The sequence below is a fragment of the Sceloporus occidentalis genome, unplaced genomic scaffold (assembly GCF_023333645.1).
Source record: "Sceloporus occidentalis isolate IW3139 unplaced genomic scaffold, rSceOcc1.0.p SCAF_3, whole genome shotgun sequence".
Taxonomy (NCBI): Eukaryota; Metazoa; Chordata; class Lepidosauria; order Squamata; family Phrynosomatidae; genus Sceloporus; species Sceloporus occidentalis.
Window position 1 is genome coordinate 124,769,733 of NW_028316983.1, and position 26,922 is coordinate 124,796,654.

Below are 26,922 nucleotides of genomic sequence, written 5' to 3' on the forward strand. Positions count from 1 at the left end.
CTCAATGGGGCTTTGGACGCTGTCCTCCTTCTCAGCCCCCTCCTTAGCTATCATCCTTCATTGGGATGCAGGAGCAGTCAGGGGATGATGGGATAGGTCGCAGGGGGTCACTAGGGCCAGGATCGGGCTGAAGGAGCAGTCAGGGGATGATGGGATAGGTCGCAGGGGGTCACTGGGGCCAGGATCAGACTGAAGGAGCAGGCAGGGGATGATGAGATAGGTCGCAGGGGGTCACTGGGGCCAGGATCGGACTAAAGGAGCAGGCAGGGGATGATGGGATAGGTCGCAGGGGGTCACTGGGGCCAGGATTGGGATGCAGGAGCAGTCAGGGGATGATGGGATAGGTCGCAGGGGGTCATTGGGGCCTGGATTGGACCGAAGGAGCAACTAGGGGATGATGGGATAAGTTGCAGGGGGTCACTGGGGTCAGGATTGGACTGAAGGAGCAGGCAGGGGATGATGGGATAGGTCGCAGGGGGTCACTGGGGTCAGGATCGGACTGAAGAAGCAGCCAGGGGATGATGGGATATGTGGCAGGGTGGCAGAGAGGATGGCATGAAGGAGGAGGGGGGGATGAAGGAGCAGGATGCAGTTTTAGGTGGATTTGTACTTGGTTGACTGACCAAACCCAAATGGTGATCAGCAATGGCTCCTCTTCATCTTGGAGAGAAGTGACCAGTGGGGTGCCACAGCGTCCTGTACTGGGCCCAGTGCTATTCAACATCTTTAAAATGACGTGGATTAGGGAATATGGAACATGCTTATCAAATTTGCAGGTAACACCAAATTAGGAGAAGTAGCTAATATCCCATAGGAGAGGATCAAAATTCAAAATGACATTAATAGATTAGAAAGCTTGGACAAAACTAACAAAATAAATGTCAACACGGAGAAATGTAAGATAGAAAAAATGAAATGCAGAGATATAGGATGGGGGACACCTGGCTGAACAAGACTACACATGAAAGAAATCTAGGAGTCCTAGTAGACCATAAGTTGAGCATGAGTCAACAGTGTGATGGGGCACCTAAAAAGGTGATTCTAGACTGTATCTATACAAGTACAGCATCTAAATTGAAGTAAGTAATGGTACCACTCTATTCTGCTTTGGTCAAGCATCACTGGAACACTGCATCCAATTCTGGGCACCACAATTCAAAAAGGATGTTGATGAGCTGAAGTGTGTCCAGAGGCAGGCAACCAAAATGGTGAAGGTCTGGAAACAACATCCTGTTAGGAGAGACTTAGGGAGCTGTGTATGTTTAGCCTGGAGAAGAGAAGGTTAAGAGGTGATATCATAGCCCTGAAGATGGAGCAAGGTGTAGTTTTTTCTGCAGCTCCAGAGAACAGGTCTTGGAGTGGTGGATTCAAACTACTGGAAAAGAAATTCCACCTCAACATTAGGGAGAACTTCCTGACATTTAGAGCTGTTCAACAGAGAAATATGCTGCCTTGGATAATGGTTGAGTCTCCTTCTTTGGGTTTTTTAAAGAAAGGCTGGATTGCCATATATTGAGGTGCTTTGATTCTGTATTCCTGCAGGGCAGGGGATTGGACCTGATGGCCCTTCCAATTCTATGATTTTAGAAACTCCATTCTCTTTTCAAAAACAAGAACAGGAGCAGATTGTGGCACAGACTATGAACTGCTAATATCAAAAATCAGAGTAAAACTGAACAAGAAAACAAAACCAACCATCATACTGAAATACAAGTTGAAGAAAATCTACACAGAATTTAAAGATAATGTACAGGTTGCTCAAAATGGAGAAGAGGATGTAGTAGGGGAAATGCAGCACTGAATAAGTAAACAGGTACCTGGTTAATCTAAATCCATTCAAATCTTCAAGTCAGATGAAATGCATGCAATGGTATTAAAAGAACTGGCAGAAGTAATTTCAGGGCCACTGGCAATAATCTTTGAAAATCATTTAAAAAAGCTACATTCAGGATCTAACACTAGAAGACTCTAATATTAAAATTTATAAGGATATCCCATTGGAAGTATTAAGAATGAGACAGGACCATACATTCCTTACAACAGAGCTACTTAAAAGGAACATTTCATTCTCTTGGGAGAAGATTGAAGGAGTTTCGGTCTTGTACAGACAGAAGAGATTCAAAATAAATACAGTTTAAAAAGCATTAATTTTTTTGAGAAAACTGCATCGAGATGAAGAAAAGGGTCCACAAGAAGAGTTTAGAAGACAAACAAGAAGGGAGACTAAAAAGAAAAGTTAAAAAGGAGAAGGAGATATAAGTGGCAAATCTACACCGGAACTGATGGGGAAAGAAAAAGAAGAAGGTGAGTTGGACACACAAGAAAAAGGAGAAGAGGAAAGAGGAGGAAATGGGAACTTAAGAAGGATAGAAAATTCAAAAATATATATTATTAATGTATTAATCCAAAAATGTCTATGAAAATTGGAACATGGAATGTAAAAGAACTAAACTCTAAATTCAAATGTAGTAAAGTTTTTCATTATTTGACGAAGAAAAAAATGGATATAATATGTCTTCAAGAAATCAAAATTAAACAAAAAGCCGTTGATTATTTAAAAAATCCTAAATTGGGACAATGTTTTGTTGCTGCAAATCAAAAAAGAAAGAATGGTACCGTAATGTACATAAACAATAAATACAGTGCTACAGAGATATGTAAGAACGACAGAGGCCATTATCTAGCAATTGAATTGCAAGCAGATGGGAAAAAACTTTGATGTTTGAAATTTATGCACCCTTGGATGAAAAACAAAAATTCTTCAAAAAAATTACAGATATATTAAGAGATTTCGAATACAAAAATGTGATTCTAATGGGTGATTTCAACAGAGTTGTTGACCCAACTAAGGACAGATCATCAAAGAAAAAGATTAGGAAACATCAAGGTAAACTCCCCTCCTCTTTCTTTGAAATGATATAATGAATTTGATTTGGTGGATGTATGGTGAAAGATTTAACCAACCCTAAATGGACACAACTTTTTTTCAGAATCACATAAATCGACTTTGAGACTAGATATGTTTTGGATTTCCAACTCATTATTACCAAATATAAAGAAGATGGACATACTACCAAAATTGGTATCAGATCATAACTTAACAATCTTATATGTGCAATCTGAAATTAAAAAATTCTCATGGAAACTGAATGATTCACTTTTGCATAAATCAAATTTTCTAAATAAAGCAAAGCAGACTTTAAAGATTTTTTAAAAAGAAAATTCAGAGAGAGAGACATCCCATAAAGTGGTTTGGGATACAAGTAAAGCAGTGATGAGGGGAGTTTTAATATAGAGATGCGCAGAAATGAAGCATAAGAAAGAAAAAGAAATGCAGCAGCTGGAGAAAGAAGTCAGACAAGCAGAAATGGAACTTAATAAAGATCCTACAAATGATCGGAAGGGAAGGCGGTACAGGAGTCTGAAAAAACAAATGGAAGTGAAGATCTCGGAAGAAGTGGAAAGGAAGTTAAAGTTTATTAAACATATTTTTTTGGGAAAATGCGATTACGTGAAGAGAAACGGAAAAAAATAATTACACAAATCGAAAATTAACTTGTTTTAAACAAAAACAAATAGAAACGATTTTTTGGGAATATTTTTCACAACTCTATAAGAAGGATGATATACAAGAGGAACATGTTCAAAATTACCTAGATAAACAAGAGATTAAAAAAGTATCAAGACAACAACAGGAAACACTAAATGCAACTATTACAGAAGAGGAGACAGAGTCAGCCATAAGTAAATTAAAATTTGACAAAGCACCTGGTCCGGATGGATTCACAGCAATATATTATAAGAAATTTTCAGAAGAAATTAAATTACCTCTTTTAAAAACTTTGAATGACATAAATAAAAATGGGAATTCCCGAATCATGGAAGAGTGCAAATATAACAGTGATTGCTAAAGAAGGGAAAGACTCCAAACAAGTGACTAATTACAGACCAATTTCTTTACTGAATACTGACTATAAAATCTTCACGCTGATTTTGGCAGATAGATTCAGAAAAGTATTACAGGATTACATCCAAGAAGAACAATCGGGATTTCTCCCAAAAAGACAACTGAAGGGCAATATTAGATTTGTTATCGAAATACTGGAATACTATGAGAGAAACAACCACAAAAAATTAGGATTGATATTTCTAGACACTGAAAAAGCGTTTGACAGCGTAAACTGGAATTGCATGTTTGAAATCATGAAAAGAATGGGATTTGGGGGAACCTTTGAAACATTGGGGGGGGGGGGAATATATGAGGACCAAAATGCCCAAAGTATAATTAATGGAAATAAATTAGAACGTATTGAGATCCAGAAAGGAGCACGACACTGTCTCCTTTATTGTTTATTATGGTTTTAGAAGTGTTCGTTAACAGAATTAGAAATGACTCAAAGATAAAAGGTACTCAAATTAAAGGCTATAACTACAAGATGAAAGCTTATGCTGACGATGTATTAATTGCACTAGAGGATCCGATGAGACAAGCGCGGCAGGTGTTTTATGTGATTGAAGAGTATGGGAAGATATCTGGTTTTAAAGTAAACTATCAGAAAATTGTGATGGTAACGAAGAACTTAACCAAAACAGAAGACCAAGAGCTAGAAGATATTACAAACTGTCAGGTAAAAAAAGAAGGTGAAGTATTTGGGAGTATGGATAACCAACAAAAATATGGAGCTTTTTGAGAACTATAAGATAAAATGGGCAGAAATCAAAAAAGGCATGAAAAATTGGCCAAAACTAAATGGATCACTTGTATTTCAAACAATCCCAATTTCGATTAACGATAAAATATTCAAAGATTGGCAGGAGAATTTAAAATTGTTTGGAACAATAAAAAAAACCACAAGTGAACTGGAAAGTAATGATATACCAAAAAGAAGTTGGAGGAGGAGGAATCTCAGACCTAAAATTGTATTATGAGGCGAATGCTTTAAATTGGATTACTGTATGGATAACATTAAAAAATGAGAAGCCTCTCAATTTAGAAGGGTTTGACAATAGATTTGGTTGGCACGCGTACATATGGGATGGAAAAGCAGCTGTTGATAAAGATTTTTCACATCATGTGACCAGAAGATCTCTATTAAAAGTATGGGGAAAATCCAAAAAAGAAAATATACTGGGAGATTCCACTTTGGTTATCTCCCCAAGAAGCATTTATTGGAAGATGGAAGGACCTTGACATATGGCTGACTTACAAAGACATTTTAGTTAAGTCTGGAGATAATAAATATGAAATGAAACCCATTGAAGCACTAAAACAATTGGACCCTAAGGTACATTGGTATTTTTATTTACAGATCAAAGAACTATTTAAAATAGATTGAAAATCTCAAGACTTTGAAAAAGAAACTTTGAAATTTTCAAAAATTTTATTGGATACAGCTAACAAAAAGACAGCAAAATTACATAAATTCCTTAGAAAATTGGAGCAAGAGAAAGAACCAGTTTTAGACACAATGATAAAATGGGCATCCGATTTAGGATGCACTATAGAACGGGACAGCTGGAAAGTAGCCCAAGAAAAAACAAAGAAATTTACAAAATCCCCAAATCTCTGTGAACATTTCTTGAAAATGAAGCATAGATGCCATCTGACCCCTAATAAAATAGCCAAAATTTACAAAACAGGCCCAGGATTATGTTGGAAATGTGGAAAGGCACCTGGAACTTGCATTCATGTATGGTGGAAATGCCCAAAATTGAAACTCTATTGGAAAATCATACATAGAGAAATTGAACAAATTCTACAGCTCAATTTTGAAATGAAGCCAGAAATGTATTTGCTAAATATGTTGGACAAAACTCCTATGCAAATTAAAATTAGTTATGGAAGAATTATATTATATTTAATAACAGCTGCCAGAATCACATTAGCTCAATATTGGAAAAATCAAGAAATACCAGATTTGGAAATTAGGTGGGGAAAAATCTACGAATTTCGAGAGATGGACATTCTAACAGGCCGTTTATCACATAAAGATGTTACAGCAATAGAAGAAGAGTGGGACCTGATAATGGCAAAGTGCAGGTATAAGCAATAAGGGTGCAGATACGATAAGATAACATGCAACTTAAGAAACAATTATGGATAATAGTTTATTGATTAGTAATATACTTTGAGGTAACATGAAAATAGCTAGAAAGGAGAATGAAAAAAAAGAGAAATAGGAGATTGTGATGTATGGAGTTGAGAATTGTATTCAAAGTAACTATGGAAGTATTTGTTAATATTTTCCAATGTATTTTCTGACACCAATGGTGTAATGATGAGGGTTTTTTTTATTTTTTGTATATTAAATAAATTATAAATAAAAATTACAAAAAAAGAAAAGAAAATTACATGTGAAATTTCTTTTTTTTTAATTGTAGAGAACAATTGCATCCCCTGCAGGCAGCATTTTCTATTTAGAACACATCATATTGTAGTAATATGTTTTTTTAAAAAAATAACACCAATAGAGTGTCTTCTGAACTACCTTCTTCAGGATGTTTCTCATCACAAATTTTCTCAAATGTTTCTCAAGTTCTTTATTTGGAGTCAACACAGAAGCGTTTCTCAAAATCTCTAGTGAAGGAAGGTAAGAACATTTTCAATCAAGGAAGAAAAATATTATAGATACTTAAATGCTTTTTGCTATACATAGTGGTTACTTCCCTCTCATCTTACTTGCATTTTCTCTAAATATTAGCCTGTAGGATAGAATTGTTGATAGCACCAGGCTCTGCAAATTGTATCTAGGACACATGCAGCTTCAGAAACTGCTAGCTACCTATCCCTTTGTTAATGGATTTCATGGACGAGGAGAGAACTGGAGTCTCTGAAACTATTTGACTATGATTTTATGGGACATTAGAAACATTCCATAAATATTGGGACAGGAATTAACAGCACATGAACAACTGACATTTTGTGATGAATTTCTGGAAAAGATAAAATAAACTATGATTGTGTCTTCTGGATTACGCTGCTTATTTTGCTGAGTTATTTGGAGGCTTAGTTGTCTGTTTTTATGTATTTGGGATCATGTACTTTGCCAAAGAAAATGGCCTAGGTTTTCTCAAGCTAAGAAGAACTGAGTCACTGGCTTGTTTGAGGGCAGGGTTAGCAGCTGCTAGCTGCCTATAGAGTTGATCTCTCAGCTCTCGAGCTCAGTGAATAGGGACTTAGCTATCCAAACAGGGACAACAGGTATCTTGTGTGGTTGGTTCATGGAGGACTTTGAGAGAGAATCCTAGAGTGCTGTGACACTCCATAAATGTTTCTCCCTAAGAGGGGTGTGTATGTGAAGTTGGCTTTCATGGCTGGCATCCATAGTTTTCTGTGGGTTTTCAGGGCTATATGGTCATGTTCTAAAAGAGTTTGTTCCTGACATATCACCACCATCTGTGGCTGGGATCTTCAGAGAATGCTGGCATAGAAGTGAGTGGGATATATATATATATATATATATATATATATATATATATATATATATATCCCCCACTCTGGGTTGGAAGGAGTGATTTCCATGTTAATGTGTGTGTTGTTCTGTTGTTGAATGGCAAGGCCTCAGGGTGGGAGAATATGCAGAGGACTTGTCTCTGTTTAATTAGAAATCCACTGTCGGCTGGGAAAAACCCTGACCCTGGGTAGTTTTCATTTGCATTTGCTGGGTCTTGATTTTACTGTTGTTCAGGGCTAGTAGCCAAACTTTGCTAACCTTAAGGGTTTCTTCTTTCCTGTTGAAGTTGTCCAGGTGCTTGTGGATTTCAATGGCTTCTCTGTGCATTCTGACCTGATAGTTATTGTCATGGTCCAGAATTTCAGTGTTTTCAAAGAGCATTTTATGCCCAGGATGGTTTATAACGTGTTTTGCTACTGTTGACGCAGTGCTTAAATACAAATCAAGGAACATGAGAGACACTGCAGACTGGGCCAGCCAGAAAAATCAGCAGTAGCAGAACATTGGTCTACATCAAGGTAAGTAATAGTGCCACTCTATTCTGCTCTGATCAGCCCCAGCTGGAATACTGTGCCCAGTTCTGGGCACCACAATTCAAAAAGGATGTTGACAAGCTGGAGTGTGTCCAAAGGAGGATGACTGACATGGTGAAGGGTCTGGAAACCATGCCCTAGGAGGAATGACTTAGGGAGCTGGGGATGTTTAGCCTGGAGAAGAAGGTTAAGAGATGATATGGTAGCCCTGTTTAAATATTTGAAGGGATGTCATATTTAGGATAGAGCAAGCTTGTTTTCTGCTCTTCCAGAGAACAAGACCTGGAACAATGGATGCAAGCTCCAGGAAAAGAGATTCCACCTCAACATTTGGAGGAACTTCCTGACAGTGAGAGCTGTTTGACAGTGGAACACACTCCCTTGGAGTGTGGCAGAGTCTCCTTCTTTGGAGGTCTTTAAACAGAGGCTGCATGGCCATCTGTGAGGGATGCTTTGATTGAATATTCCTGCATGGCAGGCGGTTGGACTCGATGGGGTCTTTTCCAACTCTTTGATTCTATCTCCTAAGCCACTATTCCCTTAGTAGAACTAATCTTATTCCTTCACTCACTTTACACATATTGCAGACTGTGATTACCCATACAGGTGATTAATTTGTTCCAAAATTGGTTATCATAGAATCATAGAATTGTAGAGTTGGAAAAGACCACAAGCGCCATCCAGTCCAACCCCCTGCCATGCAGGAAATCACAATCAAAGCATCCCCAACAGATTGTTTGCTTGTTCACTTTTAAAATATCATTAGAAAAAGAAGTCTAACTTGGATATATGTTTAGGAAATTTAATATAATTTGAGTTAAATATTTTCAGTTGGGAAAAGATTGTATATATAGTGATGTGTGTGTGTGTTATTTTATGTTCAGGGTTTATGTTTGTGTGTGTGTGTTTAATGTAATTGTATGTATCTATAGCTATATTTTTAATCAAATTTTTAAAAAGAAAGAAAGAAATATCAGTATAGTTTTCAGACTTACCAAAACTGCTACAGATGCGATTTTGAAACAGGTAGTTTGCACATCTATCAAAGAACTCCTCAGTGTCAAATTCATGAACATTCTTAATGTATCTTACCTGGGGGGAACAATAACATACCCATTCAGAAATATTTATCCCATATCCCTTCAACTTGCTATCTTCAGCCATTCTTGCTATGCCATAAAACAGCAAGCCTATTTCTTATCTGCACATCTCCCCTGGTGCCTCAGGCCCTTGAGGACAGGCATGGTTTTTACTTCTGCAGCTGTTGATAGGGAAATAGTCTCTTCTGAGTTACCAAAGGCACAGTGATTTCTCATTCTGTTTTTTTCCCCCTTTCATTAGGATACTAGCAGTTACAGCAGCTGAACAGAGTCATAGTGTTGTATAGCATATTAATCCATTCATTCTATAGTTACTGAACAGAGTCTTTCTTCCTTGTTTATTTCAGGATAGTGCCTTCAGACTGAATTTCTTTTGAATGAAATGTATCTAATAACTGCAGTACCCACCTTGAGGAAGATGAGTTGTGTACAGAGGGAAAAGACAGGTATGGAAGTGAGGAGCTGAGACAAGCATTGTGTGTTAAAGCAATAACATCACCAGAAGAGTGAGGAGGATGCAGACCACACCAGGTGGCACCCTAATGAGAGCATGACCCCATTGCTCCCCAAACATCTACCTTTGGGCAGGAATAGGCTGTGGCATTCTGCTTTGTCCCATTAAAATGATGAAGAGACGGGGTGAGTGGGGTGAGGCTCAGTGGGAGGAAAAAGGAGAGGCCCCAGATTAAAAATAAAATCAAATTTCAAATTTCAAAAATTATTTTTAAATATTTTTAATTTAATTTTATAATAAAAATACTTTAAAAACATCCAATTTTACCACATTTTCACTTTAAGCACATGAAACTATGTATATATAAATACATTTAGGCTATGTGTATCATATTGTAATTTAAAGCTATAATTTTAATACTGCCCATTGTTTTATATCACAGCTACTACCATTACATTTCTCTGTAATTTCATGATTCTATGAAACACACAGAGAGAAAAATTCAGAGAACTGTTCATATGCAATGGTGGGTGTCAATTGTATTTTCATGGCAGGACACTCACCTTAACTGCTCGTTCATCTTGAATTCTTTCCACCTCAATTAAGTTTCTATCACAAAGCTCCCAACAATTTGGTGACAAGATAATTTCACTTGCTTTTGCTAAGTTTTGGGCCAACCGCACTTCATCCACTGCCCGGCCAATTACCAAGAAATACTGGTGCCTGTTGTCTCCAAGAACAACTTTTGAGATATGACCTGCAGATAGTCCTGGGAAAAAATACACCATCTTCACTTTAGAACCTCAACTCATCACTTAAGAGTGTTTGCATTATTTAAACATTTCTTGTTGAAAGCATCCTTGGTGGAACATTTAGAAATACATGGCAACTGAAATAAACTGCCACTACTAAGGTGCAAATAATTCCTATTGTATTGAGGGCCATAACACATGAACTAAATTTCACCCAGAACCGTGATATTTTTTCAGCATTCTGTTCCAGAGGAAACCTCTCATTTCAATTGCCCTGATTTTTGATAATTGATCATTGATAATATCACTATTAATGATAATTATATTTCCCTCTTCCTCTTCCTCTTTGCATTATGCTATGCATTCCTTAGACCCCAAAGTATGTATGACAAACATACTGTACAGTACCAAAGTTTTGCAATATATTCCTGTACATCTGAAGTCAACATAATTATGATCTGTTTGATTATTTACATTATATCTGCATATTAGCAAAGAGCAAGCACAACTTTTATTTTTTAATTTATTTATTAAACATTAATGAAGAGACAAAGACAACAAACTAACATATCACAAAAACAAATATATATATGAATGACTTCCTGGAATTTATCTGATCTTCAACATAACCAAAATTCTTCCTCTAGTCTCTTAATTAACCGATTAGGTTAAACTTAAGACCAAGAATATTACAGATTGGAGGTTTAATAGTTCAAATAAAAGAATTATCTCAAAGGTGTCTAATAAAAAATAGTCTAGCTAAATATAATGGCTATTATTTTAGTGGATTAAAGTATGTCTATACACCAAACTTAATATTTAAGCATAGATTAAGAAAGAGAGTAAAGATATTTCTGCAGTTATAATAACAAAGGATAATTAAATATCTAACTTATCTCCTCTTTTTTCCAGATAGAGTAACATTGGATCCCAATCTCTTTTGGCTTCTTCCCAATTATAGCATCTTACTATACAGGTGAGTTTGTCCATTTCAGTAAAGTCAAGTACTCTAGATAACCAATCCTGTACATCTGGATAATCTTTTCTTTTCCACAGTTTTGCAAACATTATCCTCGCTATTGTTGACATATAAAACAACAATTTTCCATATTGTTTTTCTAGTTGTTCATCCATCACCATACTCAATAGGAAAATTTTTGGATCAAAATTCATTTTACACTTTAACATTTCTTGATTAATTTGTAGATCTCTAGCCAATATCTCTTAGTTTCTTTTCAGTTCCACCAAAGATGTATGTAAGAGCCTGTTTCTTTCCCACATTTCCAACATTTGTTGGTGGGTGTTTTATAGATTTTGGCAATTTTGACTGAGATTAAGTACCATCTGGACTGCATTTTTAAAAGGTTTTCCCTAAGGCTAGTACTAATTGTGTATTTGATTCTTTTATTCCAATTCCTTTCCCATTGGTCAAATGGGATATTCTGGCTTAGATCTTGAGCCCATTTAATCATGTCACCTGTTCCTTATCCCATTTTAAGAAGAGATCATATAAATTCAAGATTCTGTAGTTTTTACTAGTCTGGATCAGCTTTTGGAATTCTACATTGCCCAAGTCAATGCTCGGGTTTTTGATATAGGTTATAAATCTATCATGGAGCTATCTATAAATGAACCATCCTTTATAACATCCCTGGTCTTCCATTTCCTTTTGGGTAATAAATCTTAAATTTTAAGTCTTTGTTTCCTTCACAGTTAAGTCCTTGTAAGTAAGCGACAACCCATTGGCTAGTTTAGAATCTTTAAAAAGAGCTTCCTTTGGGGATGCCCATAATGGTATTTTGGGGCATATATAGTTTTTATATGTTTGCAAACTTTAAATAGAGATCTCCTTATCAAATGGTTTAAAATTCCTTATTGACTTGGTGCTTATTGTAAAAAAGATAAGCATGCCAGCCAAAGCGTAACCCATATCCTTCTAGATCTAAAGTTTGTTGGTCATTCAAGTTAAACCATTTCCACAACCATTGAAAACAAGCTGCATCATAATAGACGTTCAGATAATAAGAGTCCTCCTCTAGTAATCTTACCTGAAAGGACCTCCATTTTGACTCTTGGTTTTCTTCTGCCCCATATGAATTTTGAAAGATCTCTTTACCACAGTTTAAAGGGACTGGTGTTAAAAATAGTCAGGATATTTTGGAAGAGAAAGATAAGTTTGGGGAGGACATTCATTTGGTAAAATTCTTTTTAATCTCTGACCAGATTTTATCATAATTATTTTTAAACAGGTCAACATTGTTAGGAGAAATATAGACTCCTAAGTATCTGATCTTTTTTGTCTCTGAATATCTGATTTATTTTCTATTAGTTGGAGTTCTTCTTTATTAAGAGTCAAAGCTAAGATGGAAGATTTATTTTTATTTACAGTCAATCCTGAGACCTTTGCATAATTGTCCAGTTCTTCTATTAAGGGGTCCATGCTGTCTACAGGATTGGAAAGTGTCAAAAGAAGATCAAGAAGATATTTTCAGTTTTAGCTTCACTCGAAATATTAAGCTCAAAGTAGTTTGTTAAATGTTCCTCCACTTCTTCTCGAAATTTATTCTTTTTTTTTAAATAGAAGTTTATTTAGTTTCCAACTCCATGATTTCTTCATTAATTCTAAGTGCATCTCTATGGGACATTGATCAGAGGTCCAGTTAGATTTGATTTCTAGATCTGTCACTTTAGAAATCAAGGGAGCTGAAATTATAAACATGTCTATGCATGCCCACGGCTGGCGCACTGTGGATTTATTCTGATTATAATTATTTCTCCAAGGCTCAGCTAGTGAGAAGCAATCTAATAATTCAAAGGAGTGCGGAAGATTCCCATGCATCTTTCTGATCTTTTTGTTAGTTAGTCTACCAATCACCCCATTAAAGTCACCCAACAAAATGAACGAGTCAAAATTTATGTCCAAAATTTTATTTTAAGTTCTTTAAAGAAGGATTGTTTATTTTCATTTGGAGAACATATGCCAACTATCAAAGCATTCTCTCCTATAATATCTGTTAAAACACCCACATATCTACCCTTTGCATCCTTAACAAACTCTTTAGAGTTGAATTTACTATGAATATATAAACCTACTCCTTTTTTCCTGTTTATTGGTTAGGGATGTATAGTCCAACCCCAATCTATTGTTTTTAGTAGATTATTATCTGGGTTTTTTTTATTTCTTATAAACATGCAACACCAAAATGTTGCTTGATAATATGCTGGAAGATCTTTTCCCTCTTAATTACATTATTTATTCCTTTCACATTCCACAAAAAGAGTTTGTAGCTCTTATTCATGGTTGATTAGTAATGAGTTAGTGTCCTCGCCTAAAAGCACAGCTGTTCCTGGATCTTTTAGGGGCAGAGCTTTGATGTTTGAACTTCCAATTTGAGTAGTTTCTCCCTAGCTTTCATACATTCACTATTATCCAGTGGAAAAATTTCTGGAAGGATGTTAGAATTAGTTTTCATTTTGATGTTTATCGTAGCTTCCAGGTGTATTAAGTCAATGTTCAATTTGAGTTCTTTTGCATTTTCCCTCTTATACAATCCCTCAGACTGAGAAACTAGCTGATTCTCACTGTTATGTTTCTTATTTCTATTCTTGTAATCTTGTGAATTAGGATCTTTTTAGACATTCTATAGGTGTCAAGGAATTTCCTTGCTTGTTCTTTATTTTTGATTGTAATTTTTTCCACATGGTACCAAAATAGCAGACCTTTTGGGAGAAGCCACCTATAGTTGACCTCAGGTTCCCTCAATTTTTTTTTTGGAGGGGGGGTAAGGAAAGCATATTCCTTCCTTATTCTCAATGGCCTGTTACAGACTGCCAAAATAAAGCTGCTTCGGGTCTGTTTGGAGGTATGCTGTTTAAATGATGTATGCATCCTAAGAATCCAGAAGCTGCACCAAAGCTGCACTCCAGTGCTTAGGAATGGAGTGTGGCTTTGGCACGACCTCCGGACTCTTAGGACCCATGCATCATTTAAATAGCATACCTCCAAAGAGACCCGAAGCAGCTTTATTTTGGCAATCTGTAACAGGCCAATATTTCTGAAGAGAAATCTCTAAATACTTCAATTATTCGGTCCTTGATTTTTAAAGAAGATGTTCTTTGAATTTTTAAGCAACAATCTTTGGCAGTTTACAGACCGACCCTTTGGGGCAGCCTGTACCCTCCCCTTTCTCCACCTGATCAGGGCCTCAGCTGCCACAACAGCAGCCTCTGAGGTCCACCGCTTTCCAGGCTGTGGGGAAGTGGCAAAAGGCCGCTTCCCTGCAGCCTGGAAAGGGGTATCCTTGGGGCTTCATGCCCCAAGGACACCCGACAGCGGTGGGGACAAAAAGAAAAGGGCTGTTTGGCCCCTTTCTGGTTTGCGTCGCTGGCGCAGCCGTCTAAAGGCTGCACTCAGTGATGCAAAGCTGAAAGGAGCTCTGTTTCGGAGCTCCTTCTGGCGCCGCAGAAAGGGTGCCCCAGGTGCCCTTGCGCGGCGCCAGCACATCACTTCCGTGCCACTCCATTTGGAGGCGGAGCAGTCGTGATGTCCCAATGGCGGCGCACATGTAGAAAGGGCGCCGCCATTTTGTACGTACTAGGGTTAGGGCATCCAGAAAGGACGCCCTTTCCTAACCCTAGTACGTACCTAGTACATACTTTGTGCACGTCTGGAACGTGCCTTTGACATGTTTACGAACAAAAAAATAAGAATAACGTATCTAGGTAGGTTTCTAATCCTGGCTATCCTTGAATCAGCCTATACATATTGTCACTTTCAATCTCAATTAAAGCTTCATCCCTATCCATGAATTCTGCCAGCACTGGGACTAAGGGCTCGAACAGACAGGATTCAAAGGGTGGTTTTCCTTTCTTCTGAGAAGGGGAAAGGGGGAAGGAGAAGATCTGAACTGACCAGTCAGCTTGATGTAAATACCAGGTAAGTTTTAAGAGAATACAGTCAGTTTGTGAACACTCAGAAGGAAATATTAGAATGGATTACTAAGAGCTAGCACAGGCTTCTCAAAAACAAGTCATGCCAAACTAATCTTATATCTTTATCTGACAGAAATACAACCTTGATAGATCGGATTTTCCCCAGAATATTCTTGCAGACAGTCTGATAAAATGTGCCCTGTTAGGTGGATTTGTAACTGGTTGACCCACCAAAACCCAAAGATACCAATACTTTCTCTTCATCCTGGAAAGAAACAACTAATGGGAGGTCTCAGCATTCTGACCTGGGGCCAGTGTTTTCCAACATCTTTATAAATTACTTTTATGAGGGAACAGAAGGCATGCTTATCAAATTTCCAGATAATAGGGGAGATGTTATCTGCAAATAAGCCTTGATCTAAGGGAGGTTGCCTGGGAAGTGAATTGGGTTTTTGTTTTGTTTTTAAAAATATTTTACTTCACTTTCAGCCAAAAAGACTCTTACAGTGGGTCACATCAGAACAATAACGAGCAAGGCAATATATGTTTGAACAGTGATTTTCAAATCCACTTGTCATAGAATCCAGATTTCTAAAATCTAATGCTTTCTCTGTCACATTATCTTCCTGTGACTCATAACCTGGAAGTAACATGGTTACTAGTAACTAGTAGATTAAATCATTTGGGGTGGAACAATGTTACTTTTCAAAAGTAAGGTAATAAGCAGGGAAGGTGTTAGTTTATTACTATAAAATATTATCATTACTGTCTAGTTATTTCTAAAAGCTACCTTTTAAGAGTATTTAAAATCAGTTTAGAGGCATTTTGACAGGAAGTTCTCAGGTTTTATGACATGTCAATCCTAAACTGCCACATCCCAGCACTGGAAAGGAACAAGGAGGAATGAGCAATGCAATAGTCCATGTAACATTAATTGCAAAGAATTATGACAATAGCCTGAAACAGACAGGCAAAAAAAGCCCGCTTCCAAGCAGCTTGGGAACATGGTGATTACATGATCCATGCCCTCAAGCTGCCTGGAGACTGCCCAAACCCAGAAAAGCCGCCATGAAAAGGAGCAGTAAAAACCACTCCTTTTCATAGTGCAGTTCAGAATTGGGTGGCAGGGCAGATTGAGGCTACACGCATGCAGTCGTTGTGGCTCCGGGGCAAGCAGCTCCAGGACAGCCCCAATCTGCCATTTTTTGGTGGTCAGTTTTGTCCAATGTTTATCTCAGTACAGCGTAAAGTTGACACATGTGTCAGGCCTGGGGCTTTTCATAAGGAAAAGCTTGAAAGGCTGCAAGTGCTACATCAGAGGTCAGAATCATGTGGCCATCCTGACATTGTGGGACTGCAGCTCCCCACAGCCCTGGCCAACATAGCCAATACACTTCTTAGCTTAGCTCTAAGCTCTGTCTGAGAAAAGCAGACTGTACCTATTTTCACTCGTAGCTCCAGTCCCACCTCAGTGTCACGAACACCATACTCCTGTTGGATGCTGAAACTACATTTCAGTGCCAGAGTGATGATGTCATTTATATGGCAACGTTCCACCTTCCAGAGTGCCAGTAAAGCATCCCCTGGAAATATCAGAAAGAAATAATTGGTTTATGAGAAGCAGTGACGCCAGAGCTAGACCTAGACTGGTCAAGTCAAGTCTGTCAATATGTGATCTCTCTTAAGCACTCAATTCTCAAAGACAGATGTGTACTTCTCCTGCATTGTCATCTGCTTCAGTGACTTATTGTGACATTTTGTGCTCTGTGGCTGTCTGTACATCTAGCCACAAATGTCTCATCCCAGTTAACATATTGAATAGTAAGAGAGCAAATTTCTTTAGTGTGGGGGTGGGCAACTATGCAAGGAGTAATTTTCACTGCTGCAACACCCCAGTTGCTTTGGTGAAGAGGAAGTGATGTTATGTCACTCTCACTTTCAAATTAAATTGGTCAGATTTTTTAAAGGGTTTGGACATTGGTGGGGGAGGGAGGGGGACGGAGGGAGCAGTTATGGTGGGTAATATGTACTGGTGACTTCTGACTATATTTCTCTCTTGTCTATTCCTGGCATATTGAGTTGAAAGGCACTGATACCAGCAAAGTAGCACTCAAGGTTTCCAACTAGGAGTAGAATACCAACAATGTCCACTTTGTGAATTTCTATTTTCAAATTGAATCCATCAGTTCAAAGGTAATAGTGATGGTCATCCAATTAATATCCTAAGTACTACTATTTTTGTCTCCCAATTCTTTTAAGCAGTGGTCCCCAAAGCTTTTTGGACTACAGCCCCCTTTTCTCTTGGGTGACAACCCTAGTGCCCCCCCCCCCAAACACATATTTCTTGATATTAGGTCTACTTACTATGTTCTACTGCACATTCAGAACAACCAATCTCAATTGCTGCTCCCTTTATCACCTCATCACCCTGGAAAAAACAATCTAGTAGTTGGCTGAGCAGTGAATGAGAAGCCCCTCGCTCATGCCAGCTTTGTGGCAGAGGTGTCACTAAGTGGTAGGGGAGTGTGGGCCACACCAGGTGACACTATATGTGGGGGTGACACCACAACCAACACCCTAACAATGCCACTATTGCTACCTAATGTATTCCTTTTGGAAGAAATGGGGTGTAACATTAACATATCTTGCAAGACATGAGAAGCTCAGCGGATGAGAAAGTGTGGCAAAATAAGGGGGGAAACAAGGCCTCTCCTTTCTCCTTCTCCACTGAGCTTCAAACATCATTTGGGAGAAGAGGAGACAGTGCAGGACTTTCTGGTTTCCTCCATCCTCCTGGCCTAGCCTCATCCAGCCATGAGAAAGGGAGAATAATAATAATAATAATAATAATAATAATAATAATAATAATAATATGGCTGCTGTCTCCCACTGACATACCAGACTCCTGCTTTGGATTCCTCCTGCACCCCATTCATGAAACTGGCATCTCTTGTGTGAATGGGAGACAGAGGTCTTCAGTTTCAGGAGTTAGGATAATTAAGAAGTTGTTTTGGAGTTGTTTACTATTGCCATTAAATTCAGAGATATATGGAATTATTAAGATGTAACATTAATACAAAAAACATCCCTAATGATTCTGTTTGGTCTGATGGGGAGGAGGTCAATGGGGGGAGGTGTCACCATGAGTTATGTCACTAGGTGAAACCAATCCCAGTGATGCTTCTATCTTACGGCAAAGGCCAGTGTGAGTAAGTGGCCTCTTAATTGCTGCTCATCCAGCTGCTCAGTTGCTGCTCCCAAAGTGACCAGGTGCAAAAGGAGAAGCTTCTGCCTTGTGTGGAAGGACTCTTAATCCCTCTTCATCAGGGCAGACAGGGGTGCAACTAGTGTATGTGTAGGGAGTTTACAGAGGCCATGTGCTCTGGACTGACGACTGGCAAGGATGTGGAAAGGGAGAGATTTTAACTACTGGAGCTAATCCAAGGTAAAGGACTCTTTCCAAGAATTGATGCCAGACATTCCTCCCTTCATTTTCCAGAGACATGCCTTCCCTACAGAGCTTTTTTGTATGCTTTTAATTGTAGTGAGGTTTTTTCCCCTAATATTGTAAGCCACTCTGAGACCCAGTTTTGGGAAAGGGCCGGGATAATAATAATAATAATAATAATAATAATAATAATAATAATGGAGTGAACTTGTGTGGGGAGGTGGAGAGTGGGAGAAACCACCACACAAAGCAATTAGCCAGGCTGTGTGGTGGTTTTAAGGGACCCTGAAAAGAGGTTTCATGGAACCCTCATCCCCACCATGATCCCAAAGGCTGCTTATTGTCCTTCTTTCTTAGTAATACTTTGACTGAAAGACCCCCTGCCATCCCTTTCTCCTTTCACCACTTTCCTACTGCCCTCTTTTCCCGCACTGCCCCCCTGGATGCTTCCACTGCTCCCGGGGGGGGATGTCATGCCAACCTCTTTGGGAATCACTGCTTTAAAGGCTTAGAAAAGCTTCCATTTTGATGTTTTCCAGCCTATCCTCATGCAGGGAGGTCTCCAGTTTTACCTTCATTTCTTAAAACAGGGCTTGGAATTTTTATTTATTTTTTTAATTGACAGACAGAAAAAACCAACAAATAATTCCATTCATGAGCAAGAGCCACCAGTGGAAGGAGTCAGAGCCACCACTAGGCAAAGCCCACAATACCTGGGCTGCATCCACACTGTAGAAATAATTTGGTTTGACACTACTTTAACTTCCATGGCTCCATGCTATGGAACTCTGGGAACTGTAGTTTGTTGTGGCCCCAGGGGGGAGCTTAAAGCCAAGTGTCACCCATCCTGTATCTATGCATTTCGTTTTTCTGCCCTAAATGCACTATCTTACATTTTTCTGTGTTGGAAGGAAGGATGTGTTTCCAAAACAAGGTGGCAGGTGAGGGGAATCAGGGAGAAACTACTGCAAATAGTAGAAGGCAGCGGTAGATATGCAGATGGGAAACAGTTGTGTTATCAGAAGAGATGTGAATATAGCAGAGTGCTGATTACCCCAAACTGTCTTCAAGCTCAAATAACCTGGATAATCTTGGTGACAGTCTGCTGCTGTTGAATGCCAGGTTGGTGAATGGGAAAACAAGTGCCATTCAGAATTTGATCTTGAATGAGCAGGCCGACCTGACTTGTATAATAGAGAGTTGGCTGGATACTGCGGGGTGAAGGTTGTGGGTGGAAGCGGTAATCTCTCTCAGATTTGCCCACTAGGTTTTCCTGTGCAGCAGCCATTGAGACCTGGAGGGCAGTAAAGTGGAGTTGCAGTGGTCTATTATGATTTCATTCCCATAATCTGATGCCCTATCTGTCTGCAGATTTTGAGTGTGTATACCTAAAGGTGGGTTGCCAGGACAGAATAGGGATTCTGTTGGGGTACTGCTCACCCCACTGCATAATAGATAGCTGGGGTGGTCTCAGTGTTAGAGTCCCCTTCATTTTGTGGTGTTGGGGGACATCCATGCTGAGACCACCTTGTTGGGAGTGACTTAGGGCTTCATGACCTCCTTGACAACCATTGGTCTGTCCTGTCCCAAGTGGTATCTAGCCTCACTCATACTGTTGGGCACACTCTGGATCATGTTTTCTGTAGTGAGTGGAGTGATGGTGATAATGGTGTGGAGGAACTTTCTGTAGTTCTGTTGTCATGGACAGATCATTATCTGCTCAGGTTTAGACTCACTCAGACCTAGAACCTGTGAAGGGATGGGGAACCAACTGGATGGTCCATCCCAGAAGACTGATGGATCCAAACAGCTTCCTGGTGAGTCTTGGGAATTTCCCTGTCACCTTGACAGCTTGTTACCAGTTCATTTCTGGGGACAATTCAAAGTGCTGGTCATGACCTATAAAGCCCTACATAATTTAGGTCCAAACTCTTTGAGAGAACGTATCTCCCCATACGAACCTGCCAGAGCCCTAAGATCCACAGAAGAAGGCTTTCTCTTGGTCCCACCACCATCACAGGCTTGCCTGATGAGGGCATGAGAGAAGGCTGCTCCCACTCTCTGGAATGCCCTTCTACAAGAAGCAAGCTGGCCCCCTCCCTGCTTGCCTTTCATCATCAAGCTAAAAAGGTTTTATTCAGGCAGGCTTTTAATGTTTAATCACGGGATGGCTTTTATATGGGGTGTTTGTTTTATGGGGTGAATATTTGTGGTTTTAATATTTGTAATTTTATATTCTTTTAGCTGATGTTTTAAATTATTTTATTGTACGTCAGACCTCTGTATCTACCGAGAATCCATTCTGGACCCCCCCCCCCAATGGATACAAAAATATGTGCATGCTCAAATCCTATTAAAAGAAATGGCGGGACAATGTGCCAGAACCTGCTAGCATGGACACGGGCACGCATGTGCTGCCATTCAGCAAAACGGGGGCTTGCCACCCATGGATGGTTAAATCTGTGGATGACAAGTCCCTGATAAGAAGGACAGACTGTAATGTATTTCTCAGAATTTTTGGACATCCAAACAGATTATAGGCTTGGGTGTAGAGTTTCAGGCTGCCCATGAATAGAGAGCCCAGAGGTTTTAAAAGAGAGCTGGGCCTCATGGGCCCAACCTTGCCAACAGGAGGCAGACATAAGCTATTTAAACTGTCTTGACCCTTCATCGGCCTCTTTTGAAAGATTTCATCCCACCATCCCGCCCTCAGGACAGTATGGACCTGTTCAGTCGCTCCCCAGGTTTTTTTCCCTACCTCATACTGTTTCTAGGGACTGGTGGTTGGCTTGGGGCAGGATGTTTAACTAGGTTTCCCCTGGCCTTAATGGAGGTGGGGGAACAACCAGTGTGCACCTAGGCACCCCATTGAGGTGAAAGGTCTGGATCAGGGCCATGGGGGCTGCTCATGAAACAGCCTTTCAGGAAGATATGGGGGGTTTGCCCTCTCTTACAAACTCAAGGGAGTTTGGGAGAGTGTGCCTCACATCTGCCTCATATCTACCTCCCTATGACTGTCTGAAGATACAATCCGAGGATTCAGTTGCCCTCAGAGTCTGATGTTTTCACCCAATGGGAAGGCTGAAGAGGTAGTCTAGGTAAAGACACCTGGCTTCAGCTGTACACACATCTGGATTTTACCTTCAGTTGATGTCTCAAAAGTTTACAGTTATCAGTTAGGGTTTAAATAGGTTTAAGGTCTAATAAAGGCCCATTATTTACATCCCATTTTATGATGGGAGCTTAATATTTGTGAGCCATCTTGGGTCCCTTTCTGGGAGAACAGCGGCATAGAAATAAAATAAATTCCAGACAAGTCACGTGATGCGGATTCAAGCAAAGCAGAGTGAGTGCACATTGTATTACCACACCGGAGGGTTCAATGATTCGAATCGGCACCCTTGCGCATGCTCAGTGGGACTCTGGACACTGTTATCCTTCCCTGCCCCCTCCTTAGGTGTCATCCTTCATCAGGATGCAGGAGCAGCAGGGGATGATGGGATAGGTAGCAGAGGGGGCGAGATGGGGATGCAGGAGCAGCAGGGGATGATGGGTGGCAGGGTGGCAGAGGGGGCGAGATGGGGATGCAGGAGCAGCAGGGGATGATGGGATAGGTGGCAGAGGAGGCGAGATGGGGATGCAGGAGCAGCAGGGGATGATATGATATGTGGCAGAGGGAGGTGAGATGGGGATGCAGGAGGAGGAGGGCAATGAAGGAGCAGGATGAAGGGGGCCAAGGGGGGGGGGGCAACATCGGAGTGGTTTTCAACACCAGACCAATTCAAAGTGAAATCAAAGTGATGTTCAAAGCAAATTCTATGAATTACCTTTTTTCCAATTTCACCAAACTAAGGGGTCACTTTGGAATCACTGTGGAAGCCCCACGGAAGGAACTCCCATAGAAAGGAATCATGTCTGAAAACACATTCACGTTATGACGTGAATCTGAATCGTTGGAACCGCACTCATGTCGGAACTGAGCTGCAAGAGCTCACGAACTTCCCATGTTGATCATGCCATCCCTTCCCCACTGTTAGTGCTGCTTTGCCCCAGTGGACTTTGGGGTTTTCAAATATTGGTATTTTCCTTGTCAGTCCTGCAAAAATAACTCTTTTTCTCCCCACCCTCCTTTCTTGCATTAGGGCACCACCTGCCCTGGTCATGCACAGGACTGCAAAGCTGCCTGGCCCTTTATCTTGATGGGGGAAGGCACTCTCTACCCCTCACTGTTATTTCTTTGTAGGGGAGAAGGGGATTAAGTTTATTCAGGATATTTCATTTTATCCAGCCTGAAGATGTAGACAGGATTCTTAGAGGTGACGGCCACGATATGTGTACTAGCCCAGTACTAGACAAAGGCCTTTCCTGGCTCATTAAAGTCAGGAGTTTCTGGATGAAACGCTTTATCTAGATATATTTCAACCTTGTTTCAGACCTGGTTATGGGACAGAAATAGGTTTGGCCACTTTGCAGGACAACCTATGATGAGAACTAGACAGGGGAAACATGTCACTGTTGGTTCTGCAGGACCTTTCTATGGCTTTCAAATTTTTACTAATTCTTGACTGGAATAAGAGGAAAGTAGGCTCAGTTTTCAAACCAAACAAAATGTCCCGCCACTCCCAATTCATATACTTTTTAAAATTGCTTATCCATAATGCATACCTGCAAATTTCAAGACATCACCTCCAAAAACAAGCACCTCTGTAGACCAAAGGAAAGAAGAGAAGAACAGAGTTTCAGAAAGATTTCTGAGGAGAAACCTGCTTTTCAATGACTGAATTGTCTTTTGTATTGGTTACTTCCAAATGGTGGCCCTTGACTGTATATAATCAATTCTCTTTCACAATAAAATTCAAATTGCAGTTGACTTCTCATATTATCAGAAGTACTGTAGATTGTATATCCCATTGTATTCCATCCACACTAGTGGGTGTGATGTACCTGCTCTGTGTAATGCTGCATACAATTACTATAATCCTTGAACTGGGTACCAGTTTATAACCCCATGTGAGTCTGTTTGTCTGTCTGTGTCAAATAAATTGAATAGCACTGTTTTCAGCTACGACCTAGGTCTCAGAACAGTAATACTATTATTAAAAACAAGGATTGTTAACAAAGCAGCAGCTGTTTTTTCCATAGTATACACGAGAGCATTTGTTTAAAATTATAACTAAGATGTTTTCTGGTTTGATTTTTAAAATGAAAGAGCTGAAGATATAGTGTCATATGTTATAATATAATTAACAGTGCTACAATAAAATTATAAAATAATGCTTTTTTATAAACAAATATACATTATAAAATTATTTTTAGCACTATACTCTTGTTTTTAAAAAAATAGGTAGGAAAATTAATAGTGACAATTAAAGTGCAATTTAAAAGCATTCAATTTAACGCAATTAAAATGCAATTTAAAAAGCAATTTTTAAAACACCATCCTCATTGCAAAGGTTACAGTGAAAGTGTTGTGGATTGTGAGAGGCTCGGTGTTCTGAGACATCATCTAAGACATCGTTTGTGTCAAATCCAAAGAAAGATGGAAATAAAGCACTAAACATACCTATACCTGTGAAGAGTATGTATTTTTATTTTTATTTTTTTTTTAAAAAAATAGTCTTCCTGCATTCTGACAACTACAGAACAGGAATGGTATGGACATTTCTCCATTTCCCAACTCAGGTAAAATTTGGAGTTGAGAAACACTGGTGAGAAGAAAAATGGCATGTGAAAAGTTTCCTCACATCATGGGAACTTTTTTTTTTTTTTGCTCCCAACACAACATAAACAACAGACAAACCAAAATAATGCTGCCTTGGGTCACTTTGAAAGTGTGCTGTTTAAATAACACACACATCTTAAGAGGCCAGAAGCTGTGCCAAAGCTGCTCTGCAGTCCTTAGGACTGGAGTGTGGCCTTGGTACAGCTTCCAGCCTCTTAGGATGCCTGCATCATTTAAACAGTATACCTCCAAAGTGACCCAAAGCAGCTTTGTTTTGGCCTGTCTCTTTGGGCCCACGGTTTCTCAGGTAATTTTTAAAAATTACACACAGGAAACTGCACAGCTTCCAGAAGAAATCTCTCACCCACTTACATTGTTTTTCACTATCTTTGGAGGGGTGGGGAGGGGGGGGTGCAGAAAAGACAAAACTAAATTGCAGACTATACCCCATATAAATAACGTGGTGAAGTATTTCACATTATGGCTGCAACCTTCAACCAATTCGACATTCAACAAATGACAGAACTGATGGATAACTTGAATCATAGAATCATAGAATCACAGAATCATAGAGTCGTAGAGTTGGAAGAGACCACAAGGGCCATCTAGTCCAATCCCCTGCCATGCAGGAACTCTCAATCAAAGAGATGGCCATCCAGCCTCTGTTTAAAGGCCTCTAAGGAAGGAGACTCCACTACACTCTGAGAGAGTGTGTTCCACTGTCATACAGCCCTTACTGTCAGGAAGTTCCGCCTAAAGCTGAGGTGGACTCTCTTTTCCTGCAGCTTGCATCCATTGTTCTAGGTCTTGTTCTCTGGAGCAGCAGAAAACAAGTTTGCTCCCTCCTCAATATGATATCCGTTCAAATATTTAAACAGGGTTATCATATCACCTCTTAACCTTCTCTTCTCCAGACTAAACATACCCAGCTCCCTATGTCATTCCTCATAGGGCCGTGATGGCAAACCTATGGCACATGTACCATGGATGGCATTCGGTGCCATTTCGCCAGGCACAGGCCTGGGACAAGAAGGAACAGGCACGCATGTGCCTGTTCCTCTTCCTCCCTGCTTTTTCCTGGCCTCTGAACTGGAAGACCTAGAGATTCCCAGAGATAACATTATACTCATGTATAAGTCTAAAAATTTAGATCAAAAAATTGACCCAAAAAACTGGAGTCGACTTATCCATGGGTCAATGTAAGTACTGTATCTTAGCTCTTATTTAAAAGAAGGAACAATCTCCTGGTGAAAAGCAAGAGTATAATATGTGAAGCACTGACTCCCTCTACTTCCTCATCCATTCAGTCTTAAGAGTAAGCACAGAGTTATGTCTGATGAAATGTTATAAGTTCTTTGACATTGTTTTGGTTTGCTTCATCCTTTAGATTTTTGCTATATGCCCCTAAATTTTACCCTCAACTTATCTATGGGTCATAGCAAAATCCATCATTTTGGCCCCAAAAACTTGCCCTCGACTTATACATGAGGTTGACTTATAGTCGAATATATATATTAATTAAATCCATGAATAATCAAATCCGCAAATATCACAGCCAGAAAATGGCACTGGCGAGAAGGAGCCAGAGGTGCACGCATCTGGCTCCTCTTCCTAGCCCTCTCCTAGCCTTCAGCTGCCTATCCTAGAGAGCTGGAGGCCAGGAAAGAGGTGGGGAGCGGAGGAGCCGACGTATGCTGGCTTCTCCATCCCCCCATGGGCCCTTTCAGATCCATAGCTGTCTCTGGAAAGACTGCTATGGGTCTGAAATTGCACGGGGGGGGGGGGGTGGAGGAGAGGCCAGCTAATTCCAGAGGGTGGCAACCAGAGCCACCCGCCACCTTTCTCCAAAGCCCGTTTCCTGGCTTCTGAGTGTCCCCAAAGGGAGTGTCCCTTTGGGACACTCAGAAGCCAGCAAACACCGGAGGGCAGCAGCCAGAGGCTCCTGCCTCTGGCTGCCATCCTCCAAAGCCTGTTTCCTGGCTTAATGAACACTCAGAAGCCGGCAAACACCGGAGGGCGGTAACCAGAGGCACCTGCCTCTGGATGCCATCCTCCAAAGCCCATTTGCCGTCCTTTGAGTGAGGCCAGCAAACAGCAGGGGGAAGAGCCAGAGGGACACTCAGAAGCCAGCAAACACTGGGGGACAGCTGGAGGCCAGGACGGGGGGGGGGGGGCAGAAACCCCGCCCACTAAAATCCCCAGTGCCGTAAAAAAAAATCATTTGGGACACAAGGCCCCCAAAAGGTTCGCCATCACTGTCATACAGCATGGTTTCCAGACCCTTCATCATTTTAGTCACCCTCCTTTGGAAATGCTCCAGTTTTTCAATGTCCTTTTTGAATTGTGGTGCCCAGAACTGGACACAATATTCCAGGTGGGGCCTCACCAAAGCAGAATACAGTGGCACTATTACTTCCCTTGATCTAGACACTACACTTGTCCCTCCATATTTGTTAGGGTTAGGTGCACAGGACCCCCATGAATATGAAAAAAGCAAATAACAAAAACACCATGTTTTTACCTGAGA

The 26,922-nt window shown here is 40.0% G+C and overlaps 1 protein-coding gene across 1 annotated transcript in view; it reads right to left on the reverse strand.

The window, feature by feature from the left end:
- ADCY10 (adenylate cyclase 10) overlaps positions 1–26,922 on the reverse strand; it is a 141,811-nt gene that overhangs the window by 108,983 nt on the left and 5,906 nt on the right. Inside the window, exons 3-7 of the mRNA XM_089518331.1 lie at positions 23,339–23,377; positions 16,665–16,808; positions 10,105–10,310; positions 8,983–9,079; positions 6,489–6,577 (exon numbers count right to left, since the gene is read on the reverse strand). Coding sequence (XP_089374457.1) covers positions 6,489–6,577; positions 8,983–9,079; positions 10,105–10,310; positions 16,665–16,808; positions 23,339–23,377 — 575 coding nt within the window. The remainder of the gene's footprint in view (positions 1–6,488; positions 6,578–8,982; positions 9,080–10,104; positions 10,311–16,664; positions 16,809–23,338; positions 23,378–26,922) is intronic.